General features: G+C 41.1%; 1 protein-coding gene across 1 annotated transcript in view; it reads right to left on the bottom strand.

Annotated features, from left to right (window-relative positions):
• Window positions 1-500: 500 nt before the first annotated feature.
• Window positions 501-26,404, bottom strand: part of LOC140228653 (disks large homolog 5-like) — a 104,953-nt gene continuing 79,049 nt past the window's right edge. The window contains exons 3-23 of the mRNA XM_072308904.1: window positions 24,160-25,496; window positions 23,571-23,776; window positions 21,926-22,055; window positions 21,163-21,290; window positions 20,423-20,528; window positions 19,673-19,843; window positions 15,836-18,359; window positions 15,079-15,193; window positions 14,419-14,587; window positions 13,627-13,729; window positions 12,436-12,571; window positions 10,745-10,931; window positions 10,000-10,102; window positions 9,132-9,348; window positions 6,825-7,018; window positions 5,771-5,809; window positions 5,150-5,251; window positions 3,153-3,280; window positions 2,531-2,643; window positions 1,890-1,999; window positions 501-1,388 (exon numbers count right to left, since the gene is read on the bottom strand). Of these exons, the coding sequence (XP_072165005.1) occupies window positions 1,282-1,388; window positions 1,890-1,999; window positions 2,531-2,643; window positions 3,153-3,280; window positions 5,150-5,251; window positions 5,771-5,809; window positions 6,825-7,018; window positions 9,132-9,348; window positions 10,000-10,102; window positions 10,745-10,931; window positions 12,436-12,571; window positions 13,627-13,729; window positions 14,419-14,587; window positions 15,079-15,193; window positions 15,836-18,359; window positions 19,673-19,843; window positions 20,423-20,528; window positions 21,163-21,290; window positions 21,926-22,055; window positions 23,571-23,776; window positions 24,160-25,496 (6,425 nt within the window). The 3' untranslated portion in view covers window positions 501-1,281. The remainder of the gene's footprint in view (window positions 1,389-1,889; window positions 2,000-2,530; window positions 2,644-3,152; window positions 3,281-5,149; window positions 5,252-5,770; window positions 5,810-6,824; window positions 7,019-9,131; window positions 9,349-9,999; window positions 10,103-10,744; window positions 10,932-12,435; window positions 12,572-13,626; window positions 13,730-14,418; window positions 14,588-15,078; window positions 15,194-15,835; window positions 18,360-19,672; window positions 19,844-20,422; window positions 20,529-21,162; window positions 21,291-21,925; window positions 22,056-23,570; window positions 23,777-24,159; window positions 25,497-26,404) is intronic.

Raw genomic sequence — 26,404 nt, 5'->3', positions numbered from 1 at the left:
ATGAAAACAAAAAGACACGCTTATCGCACACGAACACAAACAACTAACTCTAGCTCCCGTAGTGATCGATTGCATGATAAATGGTCTTGTGCCACGATACTATGCAACATTGTATGAACCCAGTATCTAAGAGGGTTTGAAACACATATCTCACCTGCAGTTCATTCCACTCTAAATACTTTCCACATATCACAATGAAATAATGATGACAGCAAATAAATTCATGAATCTGTGAAATAAATTAAGAAATCCATTCATTCAAATAATTACCATTCTTCTTTTGCTTTTTGCTTTTCTTTTTTCTTTTTTTTTTCTTTTTTACAAAGGAGTGATTATATCACATCTTGTGTATAGAAAATATCATGACTCCATGCAGTCTCAGACATATTGTTGTTTCAGAATTTCATTATTCTTCATAGACTATTGTGCTATGTGTCCACACATGTACACACAGGCTACACACAAAAGTGCATACACACACACACACACACACACACAAACACACATCAATTTTCCTGGGTTACAGAAAAACCTTGATTGCCACTGAATTTATCTTGTGTAAGATCATGCTACCGTCAATTTCTTGTGAAGACAGGTTCTAGAAAATAAACGACAAGTTTTACAACAATGTTCTTTTATGTGTGAGACAGGCAAATGTAAACTTTGCAAGTTTACGCTACAATGACGAACACAAGTGGCCAGTCTTGGACTGCAGTTCTTTCACACATAGGATGAAGAGAAGGCTTAGTTGCTCTCCTCCTAACTACAAGTGAGAGATGAAAAGTTCTTTAATAGCTGTCCTGTGCTTGGAGATCACAAGGTAACCCCAGGATCTCTCTCTATCTCTTTCGATGTCTGTGCAACGGACGCGATCGACTTCAGGCAAGTGTTTTCTTCCAAGCAAACGTCTTTCGAATGTATACGGCAGAGTCATTCATTGTCTATGTCGGCAATGACTGAACAGAATTAATGATATCCTGGGTATATCCATCTAATCATCCTCAGGCTGCATGCTGGCTTGAAAAACATCAGCAACTCGTCATCAAATGATAAATTGATATGCCCAAAATGACATGACCCTGCGCTGCTGCTGGACAGGTGGCCAAAGCGTGATAAGTGTCCAAGAATAGTGCACAAATTGTGCTAAAGTGCTACAATCTCCACATGACAAGAAACCAAATCACCACGCTCCTGTCTGGAGTGCGAACGCACTGGGCACGCAGCACAGGGTGGTCATCGGTCAGTCAGGACTGGCTGATGGAATGACCGTTGTTACCAGGGCTACAGCATCTGACTGGATGGGATCCAGATTGGTCTTCGCTGCTCAATGTCAATAGTCTTCTTCACATGGTTGGAGATGCTGGCTAGGTTTCCTCCATGAATGATTTCTGTAGAGAAAAGTCAACCACAGTCACATTTAGCCATGGCACTAATGTCCATTCCTTCCACAAATAACTGGCCCAACATCAAATCAGTTCAGGAGTTTTGTTTTGTTTTCTTAACATAGTTCAATACTGCCTTATAGAGATTGCAAGGACCACACAGGTCACTGCTTTCATTCATAATCATACATTGTACAAAATATTACAGAGATTATCAGTCTCTGTATAATATAGAGTTGTATAAATCAAAATGTAGAAGCAGAAAATAATAATAATAACACATAAAAAAAGAGAGATCTTAGCAGTGGGACAATTTGACTGCAATAAAATGTAACAAGTGTAGAAATCTAGAACTATTTGAAGTATAAATACTTTGGAATTACATCTTACTCAAAGTTCACCATTTTCGCTTTTATTCGTATAATAAATATAATCAGTCTCTACAGACACATTTCACATTGGGGGGAGGGGGACAACAGCCATACATTCTGGGTGACTGCGGCTCACCTGTGAAGATTGACTTGTATTCCTGCTCAATCTTGCTGGCCATCTCAAACATCTCCTTGGCCTGTTTGTGGGTGACACGCTCACGCAGGAAGTGAGGATCTTTCTGCTCCCTGAGGACAAATTCAATTCAAGTTCATTTCATTTCAATTCAATTCAATTCAATTCAATTCAATTCAATTCAATTCAATTCAATTCAATTCAATTCAATTCAATTCAATTCAATTCAATTCAATTCAATTCAAGTCAATTCAATTCATTTAATTTCAATTCAAAACATTTATTTGCTAATAACAATCATTTGAATATACAGTATAAAATGTTTACGAAATGTAACAGGTACAATTCAGCAAAAGCAAGAGGCTTGTAGAATGTCCTCTAAAAATTAAAATTGTACCCATATTACAATCTAAACATTAAAGTACCAAATGATAAAAATTTCCAACAATATAGAGGGAGTATAGAGAGAATAAACATACTACATTTCAAGTTTCCCATAACATCAAATGCAAGCAATTTGTGAAGGGAAAAACTGAGTGAAGGAGAACAAAACAACAGCGAAAGTACACATAAACAAACGAAACAAATTAAGAAACAATAAAATGCCAATGTCCTAGCCCACAAAACAAAGAAGCACAGCTTACTTGATGCTCTTGAGGGACTTAAACTTGACAAAAATGACGATGGGGTGAAGCTGAAGGCTCTTTAGTCTCTCAGCTACGGCTGGGTTGACATTGTCCATCATACAGTGACATCCCTACAGGGAAGGCATGAACAAAGATAGCATTATACCGAGGCTAGTACAACTGGAATGCAGAAGAGTTGGAAGAAAAATTATTATGTAAACACACCCTACTCTACCCTCACAAGAGTCGACTGGTGTATGTACAAGATAATTTCCCTTTGTATACGTTATTTTATAGTACATTCATCAATTCAAATATGGATAAAAACAATGTTTACACTATCATAAACATCAATCCGTGACTGACTGATGCTGTAATTGAACCGTTGGTGCTTTATCTCCCTATCTACTGAAAAAAAAAAAATGATTATGAAATGATTCCTGTAATACATAATGATTTCAATGCACTTATACAAAACACAATATTGGATTGAAATGCTTTCTTGCTAGCTTTTACTTTACAGTTGTATCTGCATTGGGAAAATGATGGCAAAAGTTATTCTCAGTTTCTTGCAGCTGTCTCCTCCAAAGTCCTTGTACAAGAGAGAGTAGTGCTTTAAAAAAGAAGAAGCAAAACTCACCTTCTTGCAGATGTCCTTGATTGTGGCCGTGTAGATGACCTCAAACATGTTTTCCTTGCGCTGGAAGTCGACGATCAATCCACTCTCGATGTCTTTCTCAAGCAGTTGGTGGGGCGACTGGTCCATTTCTGATCACAAAGAACATGGAAGGGTAATTGTTAACTTAACGATCAACAGATAATGATAAGTGTACCCTAATCAGACCCGTAGTGTAATTGAAAGACACAATTTACAACAACAACAACAACAAAGAAAAATATATGAAGGGGCATAGTTTGTATTTTATGTGAAGGAACCTGAGGTAAGGCAAATATCACTCATGTCTGCAAGGTTTGATATTACTGAAAGTTTATAAAGACACTCTCTTTCGTCTCTTCACAAGGAAATATACAAATGTTTATTCAATAATGGTGGAAACTTAAGTGTTTAACTTGATCAAGCACTTCTTTATTTCTTAGCTAGCCACTGAAATACTGTCCTATTAAAGACTATGTGACATAGCCATTGATAATGCCAACACCTCAATGCTGCGCAAAATGAACACTGACACATTCAAATCTATATTAATGCACTTTACAGAGCTACACTGTAGAGTTTGATTTGATTACTGGAATTCATTAGCAATTTTTGTACCTAGAGAGGCCTAGCATGTCATAGATATTGGTATCATGTTAAAATGTGAAGTTTAATGCAACCTATTCAGTCTTTCTAATTCACACGCTCATAGCAGGAAAGCATACATACAATATCCTTGAGTTTTCCGACATGAAAGATAGAGTTCCTGCTTCAAATTTAGACAGTGTAAAGAACGGAAAGACAGCCATTGTTTGTGCTCCTTTTTGCGTGACGGCAAACACTGTAAACCAGCCCTCTTTCAGGGAATTACAAGGGGTGTGACACAACCTCTATCAAGTTTGCTTCGTTCGATTGACTGCACAATGAAATCTCAATGACAGGTTTTTATTAAAAACAAGGAAATTACACAGCACAGCGAATCCAAAGTGTTGAGGGAAAAACAGACCGAAGAAAACCTTTTAACAAACTACTTTGTGCTTCCACAAGTTAATTGCTGTGAGTACAAAGCTAAGTAGATACAATACACTTACACATGGCACTTCTAAAACCGGTTTTAGCCCTTTGCAGATGGGCTGATTTCACTGCAACATGTACTGTATATGCCGAATATTTTGCGAGCCTTTTATTTTCGCGAATTTCGCGAGTCACATGCTATTTGCGAAATTAAAGACGCATGAAAATAATGACTGATCCCAATATGAACATTATGCACACGTATACATTTCTCCGTTCAGTACAGTTCTCTACAATCACAAATTTAACCACATGCGAAATCGTCAGGAAGTCCCAATTTGCAAAACTTTAGACTCGCTTAATATATGGCGTATACAGTATTTCCCAAAGACACTTGCCCGAGTATACTCGGGACTTGTCCTCAACAGGTTAATGGAAGCTTTTAGAGGAAGACTATGCTGTCACTTGACTGTTACTGCTCATGTATTCACACATGAAACCACAATTTACTGCTTATCAAAGGGATTTTCACTATGTCTGTGTTACTGCTTTAGATATAACAACAACACCTTTATTTGACACATCATCATGTCATATATGACATCACAGCAAGAAAGAACATGTTGGTAATTTCTGACATCCAATGTGTAATTGTCCAGGGTAATAAACATGACACTTAGAGTATGTGACCATGCCACGCATTAGGAGGTGCACAAAAGGAGATTCACAGAATACTGTTACTGAAATGAAATGTTGTAAGCAGGTCCAGTATTTCCTAACTTTCATCACGACATTAAGAATGACTTTGTACGTAGAGTTATGTTTCCCTCTAACCCGTTGAGGACAAGTCCCGAGTATACTCGGGGAAAGTGTCTACGGGAAATGCGTGTTGTGGCAAAATCAGTCTGTTCTCAGCGGGTTAAGCACTTGAAAGAAGAATAACTACCCAGGCATATGGGCATACTCACTGGAGTGGACCCGGGTGTAGAGATTTGGGGACTCGTCCATGATCTTCAGTGACACTTTCTCCACCAGTGGCCCAAGGAGTATAACTGGCCGCTTGATGTGCACTGTTGGGCAGGAAAACAGAAAGCGCTATGTTTAGAATGAGCTATGCCAAAGGTTGTCACTTTCTAAATTGGCAACACAAATGCTACATTCACTGCATACTACCAGCAGTCTTGGAATCTACCTAAAAACCAATAAGTAAACCTTGGCTGCAAAGATTCAAAGGAATATTGGCAATGAAGGCATGAATCTTCTCTTCACAAACCTGTCATTGTGTTACATCACATGTGTCTATAAACATAGTCATGTCTTGGAATGGGCTGTATTGTTTCATTTGTATAACAGCTTTACCTCAAAGCAGAATTCCAAACCAAGAAATTCCAAGAAATATACAAATGTATGCAGCATTACTATTGCAAATATTCCTCCATAATAGCTAAATGTCCAAGAGCAAATGTGGTGCTCGCACATTCATATGAAGTCAATATCGGCATACTGGTTACAGCAGTAATAATACCTTTATTCCCATAGTGCATATTTACAAACATTCCAATCATACAGTGATATGAACATTGACTTACTATCTAGCCGCTCCACACGTTGATAGGTCATGATGGTTTCTGCAGTGATGAAAAGTGAACACAATGAGAAGTTTATTAATTCTTTGTTTCGGCATTGCATATTTCCAAGATATTGTTTTTTACACAGCATAACAAACTGGCATTTATTTAGTGCATAATCAATTAAAAATTGCTCCGTGCACTTTACATACATCTTTCCAATATCATTACATTACAATGAAAATAAGTATGTCTTTCAAAATTAAAGCTAGCCTCTTCTTCTCTTTTTGAAATAACTCTTGGAATATGTAAAGTTGAAGTGCACTCTGGTGACATAACTATTCACATTGATAATTTTACACTTTTAACTTTCACTGATCAAACAAAAGTGGTAGGAAAAAGGGGAAGGGGTAGGAAAGAAACAGAGGTAGTGTTTGGGGAAGGGTAAGGAAGAGGTAGGGGTTGGCTAAAAGAGTGAGTGAGGCAAGGGAAAGGGGGATAATACATCAGTTCGTAGTTCCACTTTGTGCAGGGGGCAGAAAATTCTTATTAGTGATAACAGACATGTCCGGATTTTAAATACACAGTGACAAGCATATGTAATGATTATTCATAATGAAATCCATTTAATTGGCACTTGCCAGAACACCCAACTGACAGCAACAAATTGTTTATCAAAGCCTAGTATTTGGCAATAGCAATAGAAAAGGTTTTGTTAATTGCATTCAATGCAAAACCCTGAAATGGATGCTTCCCCATGTGTAAATTGATGGGCCATTCTAGTCACCTGGTCTACACAGGTTCATTCTTTCTTTGAACATGAATTCCATAAATTGTTAACTTGGGAACTGTAATGTCGCTTTGACGAGTGAAGTGCCCAGCCAACTGAGAAAAAAATAAAGGTCATTTGTTCAAATGTGCACACAAGCCAATTACGAACTGGCTAGCAGGGAAAGAGGTAGGGGCCGGACAGGGGTTCATGCCGGGGAAGGAGAAAGGGAAGGAATAGGGGTGAAGTGGGGTTGGAGTAGGGCTAAGGGTAGAAACAACAGAAGACAGGGGACCTAGGACTTACCCTCGAGGATAGGCACATTACTCATGGACCCCTCGCTGAGCTCCCGGCTGTCCTTGGAGTTGTTGTGCTGGTGCTTGGGTTTCTTGCGCTTGAGGAAGCTGCGGCGGGCGCTGCCTGAGATCCGGCCGTACTTCAGCTCCTCCTCCTGGTTGCTCTCGGAGCGCAGACGCCGCGTCATCATCTCACGCTGCATGCTGGAATGAACAAATAACAAAACAAACCATGATAAATACGATCTTATGGATCAAGGACAGCTCTCAAAAATATGTTAGTCCTCTTACTTTAGACTGCATTGTTTATTAAAATCACGTCAAAGCAACCATCACAATTTCTTTTCCCCCATTATCTTTCTGAATGCATCATATCTATTAAAGAATATTCATTCCTTACACTACAATTCCAATGGAGCTGGTAGACATGTTTAACTGCTGTTCCACTATGAAACAAAGAGGAGTGTACCAGCCTCACTGGCAAAACTAAACCATTCCATATCAGAATGCTACTATGTTGGAGCAGGACAGTACAGCAAGAACACAGGACTACAGCATTTTCTAATAAATGAGCCAACACTCTCTGAGTCTCCTCTGTATTCTCACCAGCAAGTCTGAGTAGAAGTATCTTAATTATGCCCTTATTTAACTAGCTGAGCAATGTTAAATTCAATCGCTACATAGCAATACATGTTTGTACACTCTTTGTGCAAAAGAAGAAGAAGAAAAAAACCTTTCAATTTCAGTGTTCCACCCTGAACTTTCCCAATCAATGTGCTCATTCCCTCCCACACAAGCCATATGTGCTACTCAAAGGAAAAAAAAAATATAGGGGGGGGGGGGGAGATGGAATTTGATGTGCTTATTTGCTTAGTAGAAGCATCACACTGAAAAAGACCATTGTGTGAAAATAATAAGACGGAAACATAAAGGGTAAATCCAAATAGAGTCAGGTGAATAACAATGCAATCAAACAAAGAGAGAATGAATTCATCAGTGTGACATTGTGCACTCAGGTACTTCACGAATTTAATAAAGAGCCGGCATTGTTTTGGTTTGGGGTTTTCAACACACAAAAGTGCAGAAGAGCCCACTCTCCTTATGAAGTGATCAAGATGACACAGGCAATTGGGAAAGGTAGATTTTGCCATGATCTAAATTCCTGACTTTTCAGAAATGTGGTACATGCTAAAGAAACTTCTGGCTCAAATAACTTGAGAAAGAAAACAGTTGTGTTGGTGGAATATATTGCTGTTTATCTAAATGTTTCAGTTTTAGTAGTCATTGACCTGATGACAGTATTTCAATGTATATTTTTCTTGTTTGTTTGGGGGTTTATTTTGCACTCTTTGGGAAAATCAGACCCACAATCAACCACCAAAGTCAGCCCAAACAAAACATGAAACTCATGCTGTCAAATTACCTGAGAGCTACAGTACAACTTCAGGGGTTCACGGGCTGCTATAAATGGACAATGAAATTTTGATTCTCAGCAGTTTGCCAATTTCATCAGTGACAATGCAATACATGATGAACAAGCTTTGTATGAGTTTTAACATAGGAGCTGTATGTTGACTCAGATTTTTAGAGTAACGCTACATCTTGTGTCAAGTTCAAGTTCTTTGTATTATTACCAAAAAGATTCTTGTTTTCACAGGGAAACCAATGAGACAGCAATTAGTTAAGTGACTGTAAATGCAAACTGCCCATATTCCTATACGTGGTAGCAACAACTATACAAGACATGCACATAGTGTCAATAACTGAAGAAAAAATAGTTGAAAAGAATCTTCAAAGTTAAACAAATTAAAAAACAAAAATTATTAGAATTCATACTTATTTTCATTATGCATGAACTTTAAAACAAAGAGTAAGGGCGCGTTCACACCAAGCACAGTACAGGCAATGGTCCCTGTTTTTGCTATGGTGCACCAAAAGGAATCATGTCTGGTTCTGTTAAAAAGAATCAGTAATTTGGTACAAAATCACCCAAAATGTTATTCTCATGTCCAAAATCAAGAGCAACAAAATCATCAGTAGAAGATTAATTTTGTAACAAAATCATTAGTGGGGAAGTGATATTGTAACAGAACCAGACATGGTTCCTTTTGGCGCACCATAGCAAAAACTGGGCCTGTTGCCTGTACCATACTCGGTGTAAACAGGCCTTTAAAACACAAATTTTCCTTCTCAAACACAAATTTATCAAAGCAGAAGATGAGGTTATGTTCCTGCCATATCAGACAAAATCATACCCATCCACCAATACCTAAAATGCAGCAGTGTTTTCGTGTGAGCAGACGTAAAGGACACTTACGCCGATTTGCTGGGAATCTGGCAACACTTCTTCTTGTGCCCCTCCTGGTCGATGAGCCAGACGTTGTACGTGCCCATCACACCCTTGTACATGGTGTCATCCACCATCATGATATCATCCCGCTTGAAGCTGAAGTGGCCCTCCTTCTCACTCGGATTGTCAATAAGGGCCTTGATAAAAAGCTTGTCGGGGTGCCGGCTTTGAATCCTGTTGAATTCTGCATTGCATGTTAAGGAGATTTGCAAGGGAAGGGGTTAAGTTTCTGCACCATCAAAGATTTCAAATGTTAAAATCTACTTGTACACTGTTCCAGTGTAAGGAGAAAAGGTCATGATAATAATAATAGTAATCATAATTATAATAATTTCTGAAACATGCTGAGGACAGATTTTGTCCAGGATAAGAGACCCATGGGTACGGCACCAAGCTAAGCAGAATTCACTCTGCCTCAAGCAAAATATCAAAAAATCTGTAGATTTGGGCATTGCTGTAGGTCCCTCCTAGTATTGGGGTATTTGGGCTCTGCCCTAGGGGCCCCTGGGGGACACCCCTGCCATTTGTACAAACTATGATCCCCCTTGGTGATTCTTATTATGTTTGGTCAAAATCCAGCCAGAATTTGTCCATCCCCAAAAGAATCTTCTGTTTACAGCTATTCCTGTAACATAAGAACTGTCAAGACATGGCAACCTAAATCACAGAAAAGGGTATCGCTGGTAGACTGATGTCAGTATTTACATAAAATGACAAATAGCATGTAGGTATCTGACAGATATTGTGTTTGTTTTGTTTGTGTACTTGTCTTTTTCAGGTGTGCCTGTGGCAGCACCTCCAAGTTATTCTTGCTTGCTATGAAAGCATCATGTACCTCCAATGTTGTACTGCACCAGGATAGAGATTTCCTCTGCTGGTTTCTGTAGCTCCATGGTTGCCTGCTCTGCAGTGGCATTCCTCAGGTTCACTCCATTGTACTGCAGTAGACAAAGACAGGACCAGATGTAAGCACACACCAAATGATATCAGAATATTAATTAGTTAACACAGGGCATTCATAGTTCAAAACAAAACAGATCACCTAGATGCATTTGAAGGTTTTCATGATTAATCAACTTTCCACAAAAATTTACTGCTTGTGCAATAATAGGGGTAGGGATGAGAGGTTCCAAGTTCAAGTCTCTGCAGCAGCAGCGTTTGTGTCCCTTGGCAAGGCACTTTATAAAATGGGTTCTAGAATGTAGCCAATCAAAAGTGCTGAAATGAGTCGAGTGTGCGTTTTTTTGTTTTTTTCCTAACATGCTCGGCTGTGCAAAAAGAGTGCAATGAAAAAATATAACAGCACGGCGTGTTATCCTTTTGGACATTACAGAGAAAGCCTAACTGCAGGGTCACTGACGTCACAATGTCTACACTAGCAGTGCGCATTCAATCAGTTGTTACAAGCATGTCGCACGGTACTATACGCACTCTCAATCTTGTAAACAACTTTGAGATCGGGCCGCCTGCCGGCCTTGTGCATGAACATTGTGCCTTCGTGTATGCATTTTACATGTGTGACACATTTATACAAGTACGCAGGATGGAGGTGAAAGGAGATAAGGGAATAGGAGTCCTACCTCAAGGATTTGGTCTCCCACCCTGAGACCATCCGGCTTGTTGGCGATGCTTATGTCTCCGATCTCAGAGACAAAGATCCCAACAGCATTGCCGCCGTAGATACGCAGTCCCAAACTTGCCCCGGACTTCTTCAGGAACACAAACCTGGGCTTGCCCGCCTCTAGGTAAGAGTCCGCTGATAGCATGCTGGAAGGACAGAGCGGATAACAAAACTTGGATGATATTTGGTTTTGGGAAAGGAAAAACCATGTGTCAAGTCATCTTCTGTCACATACCTTCTGGGCTAGCTCCCCTAAAACAAACCCTGTTATATACTGCTGTGACTCAAATTAAGGAAAAGACTGTCAAACATGATAAACTGAGCTAGGTTATAATGTTCAAAGAGGTGCAACACTGTGGTCACAACTGGATGCATGCAGGGGCCAGTGATATATTGCTCTATGTTACGTCCAATTCATTGAGTGATGCATCCTCGCAGAGCATCAACTTGGTAAAAGATTTCACAACTTTTGTCCTTTGAGGAGTCGGTAAAAATTCTGAGGTGAAAATAGTTGTGGTATATCTTTGCAGAAGTATATCTGTCATACAGGAAAAACAAAGTCCTTGCCTGGCTTTACCCCTTAATGTTCTGTTAACTAATTTCACTGCTGATTTTATCCAAAACTCCTTCACTTTCCTGTTTTCAAGCGAGCAAATTTGACATGCATCTGTGTTATTCTTGCATGATTTTAACCCTATTCTAACTGGGGGGGGGGGTCAAATTGACCCCCCCCTCGACGTTTCGCGCCACGATTTCGCAACGCGCAAAGCTTTTGCCGCGTCGTTTCACGACTTTTTTCATTGAAGTCTCCCGCATATTTTGAGACCAAATTTGCGACGTCCGGGTACACCGTTTTGAAGTTACGTAATGTTTTGCATATGCATGTCAACCAAAAAACAGCTCAAATTCATGATATCGTGTGCAAATCCAATGCAAATTGTGTTTTTTGGTTAAATTGATATAAATTAGATTATTTCAACTTTTAACCATTGAAATTAATCAATTCTAGTGTAGATAAGCCTAAAAAAGTGCCTGCAACAAGTTTTCACAAAAAACAATGGAAAACAAAAGGTTGAAAAAACAATAAAATACATAAGAAATTAACAAAACAATAAAAAACAAAAGAAATTAATTTCAATTGAGCTATTTTTTTACACAAAAATTGTTTGATGTGTCTTGAGGAATTCTGACACAAAAATTTAGCAATCCTCCAGTCTTTTTAATGGAGTTATAGGTGAAAATATGATTTCATGCACAAATTTGCATAATTAATTTATTAAAAATAGAAAGGCAATATTTTTCTACTGTATGACAATGTAATCTTGTAGTTGACATCCAGCTCTATCTTCAGGCAAAATTTTGTGGCGATCGCGCGATTGGTGGCCGAGATCTGAAGGGGGGGTCAAATTGACCCCCCCTCAGTAAAAACTTGGTCTCAAATAGCCCAGTTAGAATAGGGTTAACACATTGTGATTTCAAAAATACCTGAGACACCTGCAAAATCATGACAAATACCGGTCTTGACTTCTGTCAGGCAGGTAGCCTCTCTCGCTCTCTCTCTCTCTCTCTGCACTTCACTTATCATTCACACAGAACCAGAAGAGATTTAACTTGGAAGAAAACTGGGGAAAGTTAATATGAATTATGTACCTCTGGGTGCGACTGGCCCGGGGGGTGGGCGGAGTTATGGTGGGCGTGGGTGAGTTGGTCCTGGTACTGGTCTGAGATGCGATTGGCGTAGACTGTGTGCTGGAGCACATGGAGTCACGTTGACGATCACCAATTTCTGCAATGAAATCAGTAAAATACATGTTGTTTTTTTTCACATCTATAAAACTAGGTGGATGACAAGCAAATACTTAAGTCCTACCTGTACTATGACTATCATCCCACCCCCACCCCGAAAAAAAAAGATAAATAAAAATAAACCAATAAATCAACTAAAGAATTAAAAGAATCAGCATCAGAATTATTGAATGTCAACCTTTGTGTGTCCAAGCACTAGCTTAACTTGATGAGCTTTTTCATCAGCATGCCATCATCAAACAAGACTTGACCTAGTTTAGCCCATTCTGGTGTAGCAATGTGCCTCAGTATAACAGCCAGATCACAATAGAGATTAGGAGGCTAAAGTCATCTCTATTCATGGACAATACATTTCAAGATATCTGTGCCACATGGCGAACAAAGCACAGGAAAGGTGAAAGCAGATTTTGCCGCCTCCAGACATTAAAGGCATAATTTACCATTTGCAGATGAAACAAAAACCTAGCATTAGTGCTTTAAAATACTTCAAAAATGTGAGTTAGGGACAGAAACAATCACTGTGAAAATTTGAATCCGTATAATCGATGTTAAGTATCGTTAAATACACAAAATGCGAACAATACTTATGATAAAAATGTTTCCAGACTAAACCATCTACAGTTATGGTTTATTGAGAAAAATACTGATATCTCCTTACATTTTAGGTTTTATTGTAAAAAAAAAAACAACAACAATATGGTGGTAGGATGTTTTGTGATACAACAGACCTACACATATGCATTAAATGTAACATCTTGAACATTTTTTAAATCACTGCTCCCAAAGGTAAACAGGACCTTTAAGGTCACTAGGGGGCCGTTTCATGAAGTCATCATCACATTAAAGTCTTTACATAAATTTCGGAATAGCCAACGTCGCTCATTATGTAGCTATGAGAGACTGTCAAATCCATTTCATGAAGTCTCTCAAAAGGGTGTCTTATGAGTAAGAAGTCTCTCACAAGACTTTCATGTAAACGGACCCCTGGATGCTGGCCATTTTGTGGCAGTCATTGCTGGCGCCTTTCACACTCACTGTTTCTGTTGTACTGCGCCATGATACTGATGCTGTTACCAGGACGGGTCAGTATCTGCACAGCCAAGTCGTAGGTAGCTCGACGTAAGTTGATTCCATTGAACTGTAATGGCATGAGAAAAATAGATGGTTATTTGTCATCATATGTGTGGGCTGCCATGTAAGGTATCCCAAATCACAGAGAACTTGATAAATGTCAGACTAGAACAACTGAGATATAAATAGAGGGTCTCATACTCTAAAACAACAATGTAATTAAAAGTCAGACTAGAACAACTGAGATATAAATAGAGGGTCTCCTACTCTAAAACAACAATGTATTTAATTGTTAACTTTTTCTGTGCATAGCTATGCACATTAATTAAAAAAAAAAAAAAACAGTTTAACCTATCACCACACATCAGATACTGTATTACACCCATAACATAGAGCTTGCATTGTTGAATGTTATCACTTTTGTCACATAAATTATTTCAGAATTCTGTGCTGATACCACAACATCAGCTTTTTTCTCGACAGATAGTAGATCTGATCCTATTCATCATGGCTCACAGTGTTCTGCAAATAAAGGCTACTATCTTCAAAGCAACGATTTGTACAAAGTTTCATATTGTCAGACCAAGAAAGAATGACAGTATAAACAATTACAACAGTAAAAAAAAAAAAAGTGGTATTTGAATATCAGCAGTCTGGTACATTGGGCTGTATCACAGAATGAGAAGGAGGAAGAGACAATAAAAGAAAAATTGAAGGGAAGAAGGTCAAAAGGAATATTGGTGGGGGTTATCTCACCTCCAGTATCTGGTCTCCATACTGCAGCCCACTGCGTGCGGCTAGGCTATTCTCAGTGACAGTATTGACAAAGATCCCACCACGCGGTCCCTCCTTGATGGTGAACCCTAACGTCTCCAGTGTCTCCACCGTCTTCTCAATCACAATGTGTCGAGGATCATTGCGCCCCCTACAGGTGATTCCGAGAACAGAGAAACATGTGACTTTGATTGGAACATGACATGCGAACTAGGCACCTTTCGTTTCTGCCACTTTCCTTCAGAGCAAGTAATAATTCTTTACACTGTCGGCTCAATGAGATCTGTGATGATGACGTCCTCAATACTGAACTTCAATTGACTTTTCTTCCAACAGAAATCTAATGAAGAATTTCATGTCACTTAGGTGCAACAAGAATCCCAATGACATTATAGTTTTAGCAGAATAGGAAAAAACAATGATGTTGAAGGTAGAGGCAAGGTCCTTCAAAACAAAATGTTAAAGGTAATGAGTGCATTGATAACTCACTACTAGCATCGCAGTATACATTGTAAATATCATTGACCATATACCATCTCGTTAAACATACTTGCACATTGTTAAATATAATTAGATGCAATCATCACTGAAAAACTTCAGTGCTCACAAGTGATTGGATGAGAAGAGCTTGAAGAGCTGTACCTGTTAGGGGGACCAATGGTGATGATGGGTTCCAGGGAGCCACTGGACTGATACTGTGAGTCATCCTGGAGACTGGAGGATGTGGGACTGCTGTTCCCAGAGTTGCTCAGGGAAGCTGTGTCAAGGAGTCAAAGTGAGTCAAGTAAGTGATACCATTAAATTCTAATTACAACCCAAATTTGATGTGATGTTTACTTTTATTACTTCATTATGCATATAAAAACAAACAAAAGCAAAACAAACGGAATGCTTATTGGGAGTTGTACTGGGGAAAAAAATTGAGCATTATACAATCCCGGGGGTAATAAGATAGATAGATAGATAGAAAGAAAGAAAGAAAGAAAGAAAGAGAGAAAAAAAGAAAGAAAGAAAGAAAGAAAGAAAGAAAGATAGATAGATAGATAGATTGATAGACAGACAGACAGATAAAAAGATAGATGAATAGATTGATAAATTGATAGATAGACAGATGGATAGACAGACATTTACACTGATAGACAAATAGATTGATGAATAAATGGATGGTCAGCAGCTGGACTGATATATGATTAGATCGACAATGACTCTCACATTACCTTCCAGCAATATAACAATACTTCTGACGACTTACTTGAAATATCGATTAACAAGAACAATTCAACGAATCAGATAAATCAGTGACTAATTTTGCATTCATTACAGCTGAAGTACATAAACACTAAGATAGTAAAAGGGGATCACAAGGAAGCTCAAGAAAAAGATTTTGAATTGAACTCACTAATGTCAGAGGAGCTAGACGGCCCAGGGCTGGGTCGACATGGATAGCCTGGAAGACGTATCCTGTCAAACTTGTTTGGCAGAGACATATACCCAGAAGACCTGTGTGGGATGGGGTACGCATCCAGGTGCAGATCAGAGTTTGTGCTCAGACTTGAGCTCTGGTGCTGCGGTCTGTACTCTGGCAGTGATGTTTGCGATGGGGCCTTTTCTGGGTAGATGTGCTGGACAGGGAAGTTCAGGTGGTCAGGCGACACCCGCGACAGCTTGTAACTTGAAGAAATGTAGCTGGGAACGATATTGTTTGGCTGGACAATTATCTGGGCAGGAGTGGGCTTTGACTGCTGAAACCAGGAGTACTGCCAGCCATTAATCATGCTTGGGGTGCTTGGCTCGGAACCACCAGGCATTGGGAAAGGGGGAACGGTATTGACAGGAGTTGCGTGGAAAGTCTGGAGGGAGTCCTGGGCTCGTCTGGGGAATAACGTGGCGGGCAAGGAAGCCTGGAGCTGCCCTTCCTTAGTAGGCACTATTGCACTTTCACCGCTCAGTGTGTTGTTCACTGGAGGCACAGCTGGAACTGATACCGGCTTGAAGGCAGGGGCTATGGCGTTGTGGAATTCAACGTTGGTTATGGAGAGATGCTTGCTGTTCCTATCACGCCGAGAGTAGTCTGGAAAGCCCGACTCCATGCTCGTTGCTCCTTCAGTCATGTTTGACGTGTCCGGTATGCTGCTCTGAGAATTCATCAGAGGGCTGAGAGGTGTAACTGTGACAGTCGTGCTCTGAGCTGGCAATGATACATGTGATCCTTGGGTCCTGATACCAGTCCCTGTGGAGGGGGGAGACTGCCACCGACATTCTGAACCAGAGGACGACTCTGATAATGAAGGGTGGTGCCGCTGTGAGGCCTTGAAAGATGACACGCGTTCTGGAGGTTTCGGTTTGGCAATCTCTGGCTCATCAACGAAAGGGGAATCTGGCCAAGAGTCCTTATTTGGGAGTGGATTTCGTTTCCGCCTCTTGTGACCTTCTTTCAAAGCATCTGGTGGAACTCGAGTGGGCCAAGTACTGTGGTCAGGAAAGGGACTGCTGTGCTTCTGGCTCTTTGTAGGCACTGTCTTGTTATCAGAAAAGTCCTGCAAGAGGTTATCATTAGTGTCACAATTTGCATCCCATTCCCCAGAGAAATCAGTGTTGCAGTGTGGCTTGGCGGAGTGCCAATCCCTCCCGCTACTGTTAGACAGGCTGCGGTAATGATGCGGCGACTTTTGCTGCTGTGAGCTGCTGTCAAAGGATCTGTGGGGACCATGGGGGGACGATGGGTGAGCCTCCCTGTACGAAAAGTCCTGTGATCTGGGCCTCACTTGTTGCACATTCCCATTAACATGATTTGGCGCTTTCAGCGCTACACTAGGTACACTTCTATTGTTGCACTCATCCCAATTTGATTGGCTTGACTTGTTACTTTGTCCTTGATGGGGCATGGGTGACGAATATGGTGGTCTGTTTTGAGGACCCATCCTGTAAACATGCCCAGGATGCCGCGGGTTCATGCCCCGCATAACATCCCTGCTACGGAGACTCTCCCGTCGAGGATCATTTCTGGTAAATTGTCCTGAAGGGAGATTTTGAAAATCCTCTATCGACAGCGGCACATCTCTCTGGGAGTGACCATGAGTATCACCATTGGTGAGAGGGTAGGCATCACTACCACCATCACTAGAGTGCATGCTGAGCCGGTGGGCATCTTCTCTTGACAGGGATACCCTGGAGGCATCGTTGCCATGACTGGATTTGGCACCAGGGTAGACATCATCAAATGCTTGCCTCTCATTCATGGTGTCATGACTATGGAAGCTCCGGCGCTGTGGCAATGGCTTGGCATTCATAACAGACAGCATCTTGTGCTCATACTCATACTGGCTATTAGACTTTCTTGGCTGGTGCGGGGACTTCACAGACAATTCTTGATTATCGTGTACCACGTAGGACCTCCGGCTGCTGCGGTGCTGTGAGTCCTCCCGTTTCAGGGAATTCTGAGAATACTCCGTCCCATTGACCCCCCTCGTCTCACGATTGGTGTCATGCATGTGGATTGGTTCTCTGACAGAGTTCTGCCTGGACAGGGCCACAGGAGTGTGCTCTCCACTGACAGCAGAGCAGCTCTCCCGGCTGCTCTCCCGCGAGTGTCCACTCCCCTGATGCTGCAGGTAATCCTCTCGCTGCGCACTCTGCATCTTCTCGGTCTGAGCGCTGGTGTGCTTGCTGCTTGGATGAGGGTTCCCGTTCTGATCTGCAGTCTGGCCCAGCATCTCCATTGGCAATGGGAACATGGGCGTGGTCAGGCTGGACTTGGAGGATGATGTCTCCTGGCTCTTGATGGACTCCACAGTGGGGCTGGTGCTTGATGAGGTTGGCATCCCAGTTATCCTGATGATACTCAGCATCACAGACTCACAGCTTGACGTCAACATCTTCTCCACCTCTGGCACAGACTTATCTTCTACCAGGTTGCCGTCAACCTGTGAAAAGAAATAGAAAATATGTTTTACCTTAATAATTCATTCATTGCCACACACTGAATTCAAGTGCCCCCATAATACAATGAAATTAGGCTTTTAAAACATTCCAATCACCGAAATTCTATATAATCCACTTTTACATTTTTCAGGAAATCTCTAGTTTGAATAAAAACATTAGCCAGATTTCCCAAATATTATGCTTGCTAAGCCATCCCTAAAAATAACAGAACATACTCAAAACCAAAAATCTGAATTGTGGGCATGGTTTGAGATGTATGATTTCATGGTTGGAGGACATGCTGACTTTGGGCCATACAGCTGTGTAGTCAAGTCATAAATACAGGATGATAATTCTCATTTACCGATGTCGCATTGACAGTCAATGCCATGGGATGGATTAACTGTGTATCAATCTGGCAAAGATTGCACAAATATTGTCCTTTTGGGAAGTCAGTATGAATCATTGAGATCAAGGTAGCTGTGATATTATGTTCACGAGTGGTGTATCCGTCATATAGTAAACACAAAGTACTTGCCTGTTGGTATCTCTTAAAACTAGCATTTTGTCCACACAAAAAAAACACCTGAAATTCATAATATTGTTCTCAAGCATCAACTTGTTTAACTTCATTTATAAAATGGGTTCAAGAATGTAGCCAATTGGAAGCGCTGAAATGAGTCACGTGTGCGTGCATTAATTTCTTCAGGTATGCACTAAGAAGAGTCTCTCTTCCACCTCCCTGGCCTGACGTACGTCACAATGTTTACACTAGCAATGCGCACTCAATCAGTTGTTACAAGTGCGTCACGCGCTACTATACGCGCTGTCAATCCTGTAAACAACTTCTAGTTCGGGCCGCGGGCTGCCACAACAGCCGGCGGCCTTTCTTGTGCATAACAGTACGTGGCGTACGTATACTCTTATACGTACGTACAGTACTTATGTGCGGGATTTCTGAGTGCGACGTGCGTAAATGTTTGGGACGAACTTCGGACATCTTGACTTTTGAGCGAGTGCTACATGTAGCTGACTGGTATTGACCCACAAAGGTACGTGAATAATGCTGTTAGTTTTCGACCCATTTTATAAAACAAATGATGCACAGGATTATTTCGTGGCGTTAGTGAAGGTGCGGCGCACTCTCGAGTATTGACAACGGTTGCAAACATGCACTCGGCTGTGCCTCGTGCATGTCGCACCATTGTCAATACTCTCGAGCGCGCCGCACCTTCACTAACACACTCTATCCTGTGCATCATTTGTATAATATTCTGGTGGCAGGAATGGAAAATGAATGTTCACATTCACTTACATAGAGTATTCTATCTCCTGGTAGAAGGCTTCCCTCGCTGGCAGCAGCCGAGCCGGGAACGATCCTGCTAATGAAGATACCCGTGTCAAGCACAAGACCATGTTCCTTGCCTCCATAGAACAACTTGACCGGATGATGGCGAATCCCAGAAGGGCGTCGCCGCTTGACAACCTAAAGAGAGAGAGAAAAAAAAAGGGGGTGGAGGGACACTTTTTCTCAGTTGGAGACACCATAAACTGTTTTTGCAGAGCAGGCTTTCATGCTTAGTGATATCTACTTTAAAGTTGTGATTAATTTTGTTTCATAATCAGTTCTGTTTGTGAATGAGAGCTATTGTTTACAAATGTTGACTTAGCATAGGAAGCAACATGTGTGGGAGTATGATTTTTGAAGTAATTGTGCTAAAAACGTCATTGTTCTCTTGTTTGGTATCACTCCCCTTTCATAGCTCAAACAAAAAATGTTCTTCCATGGGAAAATAAATAAAAACGAGCAAATATGTCAAATGATCTACTACCACATGACCATGCTTATTTAATATCTCTGCCATTTGACCATTCAGCTGTTCACTACATGAAAGTATATCATCATATGACAATGCTTTCTGAACCATCCTCATCATATTAATATGATGATATACTTTTACGTAGTGAACAGCTGAATGGTAAAGGTGAGGATGTTTAGGAGGGTAGGAGGCAAAGGGGAGGGGGTGGGGGTTAAGAGCCAAGACGGAAAGGTCAGAATCTGTACCATGTTCAGAACTCCTCTGCTGTTCTTCACAGCCTGCGCAGCGATATTGCAGTCACCCCCGTTGGTCAGATCGACATCGTTGACTCGCACAACACAGTCATTCACCCTGCAGATGGCAGAAAAATGCACGAAAACAGACAAAACTTTCAACAATGTATCAGCCATTTATGCTACAAAATAAATCAAATAGAGCCACATATTATTCTGCTCGCCATGGTTCTTCAAGCAGTTGGGTCAATTACAGTCTTCGCATACATTTACGGCAATTACTGATGTGCAAAGAAAGTACTTAAATTACAAACTTCATACACTCTTCATGGGAAATAGCAAATTTGATGATATCAGATCAATGCCTTCAAAAGTCTTTGAATGCTCTGTGACTGAGGAGTCTGTGATAAAATGATGGGAGTAATCATTTCATCGTTCACATTCCGTGGGAGAATAAATTCATGCTCTTGAGATGCCTAGCAAAGTCTAGAATCTATTTGGAGGAAAATCTATGAAATACAAGTTTACATACATTCCGGGCTTTATTCATTAATAACAGAGCTGCATAAAACTGCTGAACAATCATTCCTTGAGCATTTAGCTCCTCAGGCATTAGAAATACTGATCATCATTTGTCATCTAGGACAAAGGGTGACTTACAGGAAAGTTTCATAGTACATATCCCGCAGGAAGTGTTTGTAGGATGTGGAATAGACAATAAAAGTCGAACCGACAGTAAAAGTTGAACTGACCTCAGACGGCCGTCGGCCACACTACCCTTGTCCACCTTGGTGACCACCACAGAGCAGTCGTCAGGAAACTGGTGGTCCTTGTTGCAGTTGCCCATGTCAAAGCCGAGCATGGACATGTCACCGTCATCCTGGCAGGTGAAGTTAGGGTAGAGGATGGACGTATATAATCATCACATAACATTAAAAGACACTTAATATTCTGACAGAGAGTATCATTGTGTGTATTATCGAACTGCAGCAGTAATACCAATATTCTTGCTTAATCTCTCCTCCCTTCTCCCTCTTTCTTCTCTCTCTCTCTCTCTCTCTCTGTCTCGCTATGATTTATCCACCAATTTATCTGTCTCACTATCTTATACATCTTTGTCATATACACAAGCTAAAATACACACATTCAATCATGTACCAAAGTCTGAAATTCCATGATTTTTTTAAGGTAGAATAAGAGTATGGTTAGTAAAAGAGAAAGGATACTAAGGAAGGAGATGGGGAAGAGGATAAAAAGGATATAAGAAAATATGGAAAGGAGCTAAAAAAAACCACCTCACATTAACACTACACACGAAAAAAAAAGAAAAAAGAAAAAGGTAAGGATATGTAAATGGAAGGGAGACTGATAGGACTAAAGATGGAAGGAGCAGGAAGGGGAAGGAGCAGGAAGGAGAGTTTAACTCTATTGCTGCCATCAGCAGCTACTTTGCATAAGAAGTCAATGCCATTTTTCAAAAGGGTGGCTCTCAGCGAGTTAACATATGGTACGTACCATGACCGTTCCCAGCTCGACGCGCTCCATCTGCCACTCCTGGGAATCAGCGTCGATGGCCGAGTCCCTGCTGTGGGCGATCAGCTGACGCATTCTGGCCCCTTCTTCTTCCTGCTGCATCACATTTTGCCTGCAATTTTGAAAGGGCAAAATCACCACAAAAATATTAAAATATATTGACAATTTTATATTTCATCATCCCTATCCCCCTTCCCCTCTCTTGCTTCTACTTATAAGGCCCTTAAAATTGTCCTCTGATACTGTAAACATGGAAATAATATTTGCAGTACATTAATTTTCTCATATTTCACGCTTTTTTTTTTTGGCTAGCACACATTCTATAATAACCTGTGAAAGCATCTTCAAAATTTTCTCTGCACATTTTGAACAGGTTGAATCATATACTTTGTCAGAGGTGCCTCCCTTGTACGAGTGTGTTTGGCATCATGATAAACAAACATGATTTATGTGTGTGTGTGTGTGTGTGTGTGTGTGTGTGGCAGAATCATTGCACAAGCAATACTTTTTCCCTTTTTCTTTTAGGAAAAAAAATAGTATACTGGGTACTGTTATCACATTGAATAAGAAATTTCAGTGACATGGCACATTGAAGTTTTGTGAGCTACAATGCAATATACAAAAATTAAACTACTAAATATAAACCCAATAAAAACCATCGATCCTTGCATCTAATTCAGACAGTAGGGAGAATTAAGCTCTGAGGCAAATGTCTGTAGGAAGAGCACTGTCATAAATGTTAATTTACCATGGTGGCTGCATTTAAAAGGCACTGCAGGAAATGAACTCCTTTCATATACTAACAAGGTGCAAATGATATCCAACTCATAAGCGCATCTGATGTGATGTACCCTGACAACACAGCCAAGGCTGCATTAAATGTCAATTAACACAGCTGACTTGCAGTCAGGCCAGTGTGTGGCAGCACCGACGATCAGTCAATATCATGGCCAATGCCATCATAAATGGACCACAAACCACACTACCATGGAAGACATATTGTATGTTACAAACTTTTCCGCCCACAACACAAACAAGCATGCAGGCCTGTGAAACGTAACCCATTGAGGACGGGCTGATTTTGCTACAACACACATTTTCCATAGACCCTTGGCCGAGTATACTCAGGACTCGTCCTCAATGGGCTTACTGCACTTTACCAACACAATGCTTCTACACCTCACCTCAAAGTCCGTACTTGAAAATAAAGAATAATGGATTAACAACCATCACCCTAGCAAGCACAACTGAACACCATTCTTCCCCTCCTTTTTTTAACTCTATAGAGTATTACATTTCCAAAGTGGTATGATTGATTTAAACCTGAGATAGTTGTCCACTGTCTGCAAGCAGAAATAATTTAAAGCAGTTTAGTACTTAACACAATAATATCTCCATAATTGTGTGAATCATGCTCTGAACAATAACACAAAATCACATCAATCTTTTTTAAAGGATGTGAATGGTCTACAATACTTGGATGATAGTCATATCAATGAATGAAAAATGTGGTAATAATTGCACACTGCAAACAACTCATTGTATCAAGCAAGACCTCCTCAATTCAAAAACACAGGACAAACTTATTTCATTGCATCAAAGTTCTCTCAAAGAATGGCCAACTTACATTACTTGGTTCAGTTCTTTGGTGACTTCGTTCTTCTTCCTCTCCACATCATCTGTCTTCCGCAGTGCTTCGGCATAATCGCTAACAGCACGGTCGCGCTCTCGTCGTAACTTATCGCAGAGGGTGCGGATACTCTCTCGCTCCTGCACAATCTTGTTCCTTTCACTGAAGGCCCGGTCACGCAAAATCTTTGCATCTTCTTTTTGCTGCAATAAAGGGGGTAAAAAAGAAGAGCAGTTAGAGTAAGTTGGAACAATGCTGCTTTAATAAATTCTCAGACACAGAATTTCAAATCGAAATACTTCATTAATTCTCACCTTATTCTCATGAATAACAGGCAACTTCATTCACACATGTACAGACTATATAAGTTGACTCCATGGGAAATAAATTCAAATGACAATTCTTATGACAAATTCTCTCCCATTTTAGTTTTTACACAGGGTTATTGGTAACCAATATATGGCAGGATCATGACTCTTAACCTGTTGAGGACGGGCTGATTTTGCCACAATGCACATTTCCCATAGACATCTGCCTGAGTATACTTGGGACTCATCCTCAACGGGTTAATGGTTAAATATCTCACCTTGACAGCTTCTTTGTAATCTCTCTGCAGGGTGTCCACTGTGCGTCTCAAGGCCTCCACCTCCTTGCTGACCTCCTTACACTCATTGTGGGTCATCTCCTGCTGTTGCATGGCCTTGTAGTTCTCCTGCACCTTCTCTTCCAGTTGGTCCAGGGCCTGCTTACGCTCCCGACGTGCCACTGCGACTTGCTGTTCATATTTTTGGAGTTCCTGGAGGATTCTCTCCCGCTCTTTCTTTGCCATCATGGTGTTGTTGATCAGTTCCCGGTAGCGCTCGGAGTACTCACTGATTTGTTTCACTGCTTGGTCATGGCTTTGCCCAGTTTCATGGAGCTTCTGATGTAAGCGACTGTTCTCAGCTTGAAGGCTGTTCAGTCTCTCTTCTGCCTTCTTTCTCTTGGTGATCTCCATTTGCACCTCATCCTGCACTTTTTCATTCTCCTTGAGGACTTCAGCACGTTCGCTCATGACTAGACGGTGCTCCCTCACTGCTAGGTCACGTTCCTCCTGGGCCTTTTTCAGAAGTTTGACATCATGAAGTGCCTTGAAGCGTTGTTGCCTGAATTCATCATGCTCCCTTCTGCACTTGTCAAACTCCCTCTTGGTAGAGGCATACTGCTGGCGCAGCAAGTCATAATCCTTGAGGATTGACTCCCGGTCACTTCTCAAACTATCAATCTGGTGCTGCATGTCCTCCTGCAGTCTGTCCATCTTGTTCATGCTTGTTCCATGGGTACCCTTCAACTCAGCATAAAGCTTCTGCAGGGCATCATAGTCCCGCTTCAATGTTTCATATCGGTCCATGGCCTTGTCGTACATCCGTTTCACATCTGGCTGTCCCATCATGCCAACAACCTCGCGGCTCTGTGCTCTAAGGTCGTTGAGCTCCTTGATGTCGTTATCGTGCATCTGTCTGATGTCGTTCATCTCCAGCTGCACCTGGTTGCGTTCAGCCATGAGTTGCCTGTACTCCTGCTGCAGAGTCTGGAGCTCGTTCCGCAGCTGGTCCCCATTGCTGGTAGCCGCTTGGTACTGCTTGCAATAGTAGTCTGCCTCCTTCCGTGCCTGGTCGCACTCCTTCGTCAGTTTTTCCAGCTTGAGCATTGCCTTGTGGCAGTTCTCCTGGAGAGTCTCATAATCTCTGTGGGGAATCCCCCTATCGGACCGCTCCAAGGAGCGGTCGGATGGCATGCTCATCCTCTTTGAGATTCTGTATGGCTCATCGATATCACTATCCAGGCTGCTCTGCTTAGATGCCCCTGTCTCCCCTGGCCTCCTGCCCACTGAGGCAGGAATATTCCTGTTCATGGGTGGAGGAGGTATCATCATCCTGGGGCCTGTAAGGAAAGAGAAACAAAGTCATAAATGATGTATTTCATTACCAAAATTTATGCCTTTTCAGCAAACAAATTCACTGGAGAAATCAATTGCCACATGCTACAATGATTAGAAAACTTTGCTTTGGAATTCTGAAGTGCTTCAAATGGCTTTTACTTTTATATCAATGCATGACATTTTCACATATTTGGTTACAACTTGCTCAAACCTATCAAAATATCATTCGTTGTGGGGGGGGGGGGAGGGAGGAGTGAAGGAAGAGGGGAAAGAAATGCTTTGCCTCTATCTCAAGGTAGAATCTGGAATATGATAACCTTGCTCACTGCCTGATCCTATGCAAAATTTGATGTACAAACCTGAACTTTATTTTCAACAATCAAAGAATTTGTAAGAAAAACAGACAGACAAATGAGACAGAGCCATTTCACTAAACTGTGGAATCAATATATTTGTTTTACATTTTTACAAGAGTGGCAAAACCAGTTTCATTGTGACCTTGCTTGGTTGAGACAAAAATGGTTGAATTTGTTTGTTTTGCCTACGATATGGTTTTCCCTTTTTTTTTTTGGGGGGGGGGGGTGGCTTCCCACTCCAGAGCACTCCTCTTGATGAAACATGGCACATTGACAGTGATAGCTTTTCCAAATGCTGGCCTGAGTTTGGGCAAACCTGCCACATCTTGTAGCAGAGATCTCCAGACCCCTAATTGCCATCTCCTGCCTTGCTACGTGAGCACAATATCAAGTGACAGTTGAACTGGTTACCACACACCACAAGCTAGCACGCCATGTCTCATTATGTATTCATGATCGCAGTAGTGGCTATTCAATCAAATAGACTTGCAGCAGATGCAATGCAAATCTCCAGCTTCACATTCAATTTATGTGGGTTCTTTCTTCTTCTTTTT

The sequence above is a fragment of the Diadema setosum genome, chromosome 5 (assembly GCF_964275005.1).
Source record: "Diadema setosum chromosome 5, eeDiaSeto1, whole genome shotgun sequence".
Taxonomy (NCBI): Eukaryota; Metazoa; Echinodermata; class Echinoidea; order Diadematoida; family Diadematidae; genus Diadema; species Diadema setosum.
This window is presented reverse-complemented; position numbering and strand designations above follow the sequence as displayed.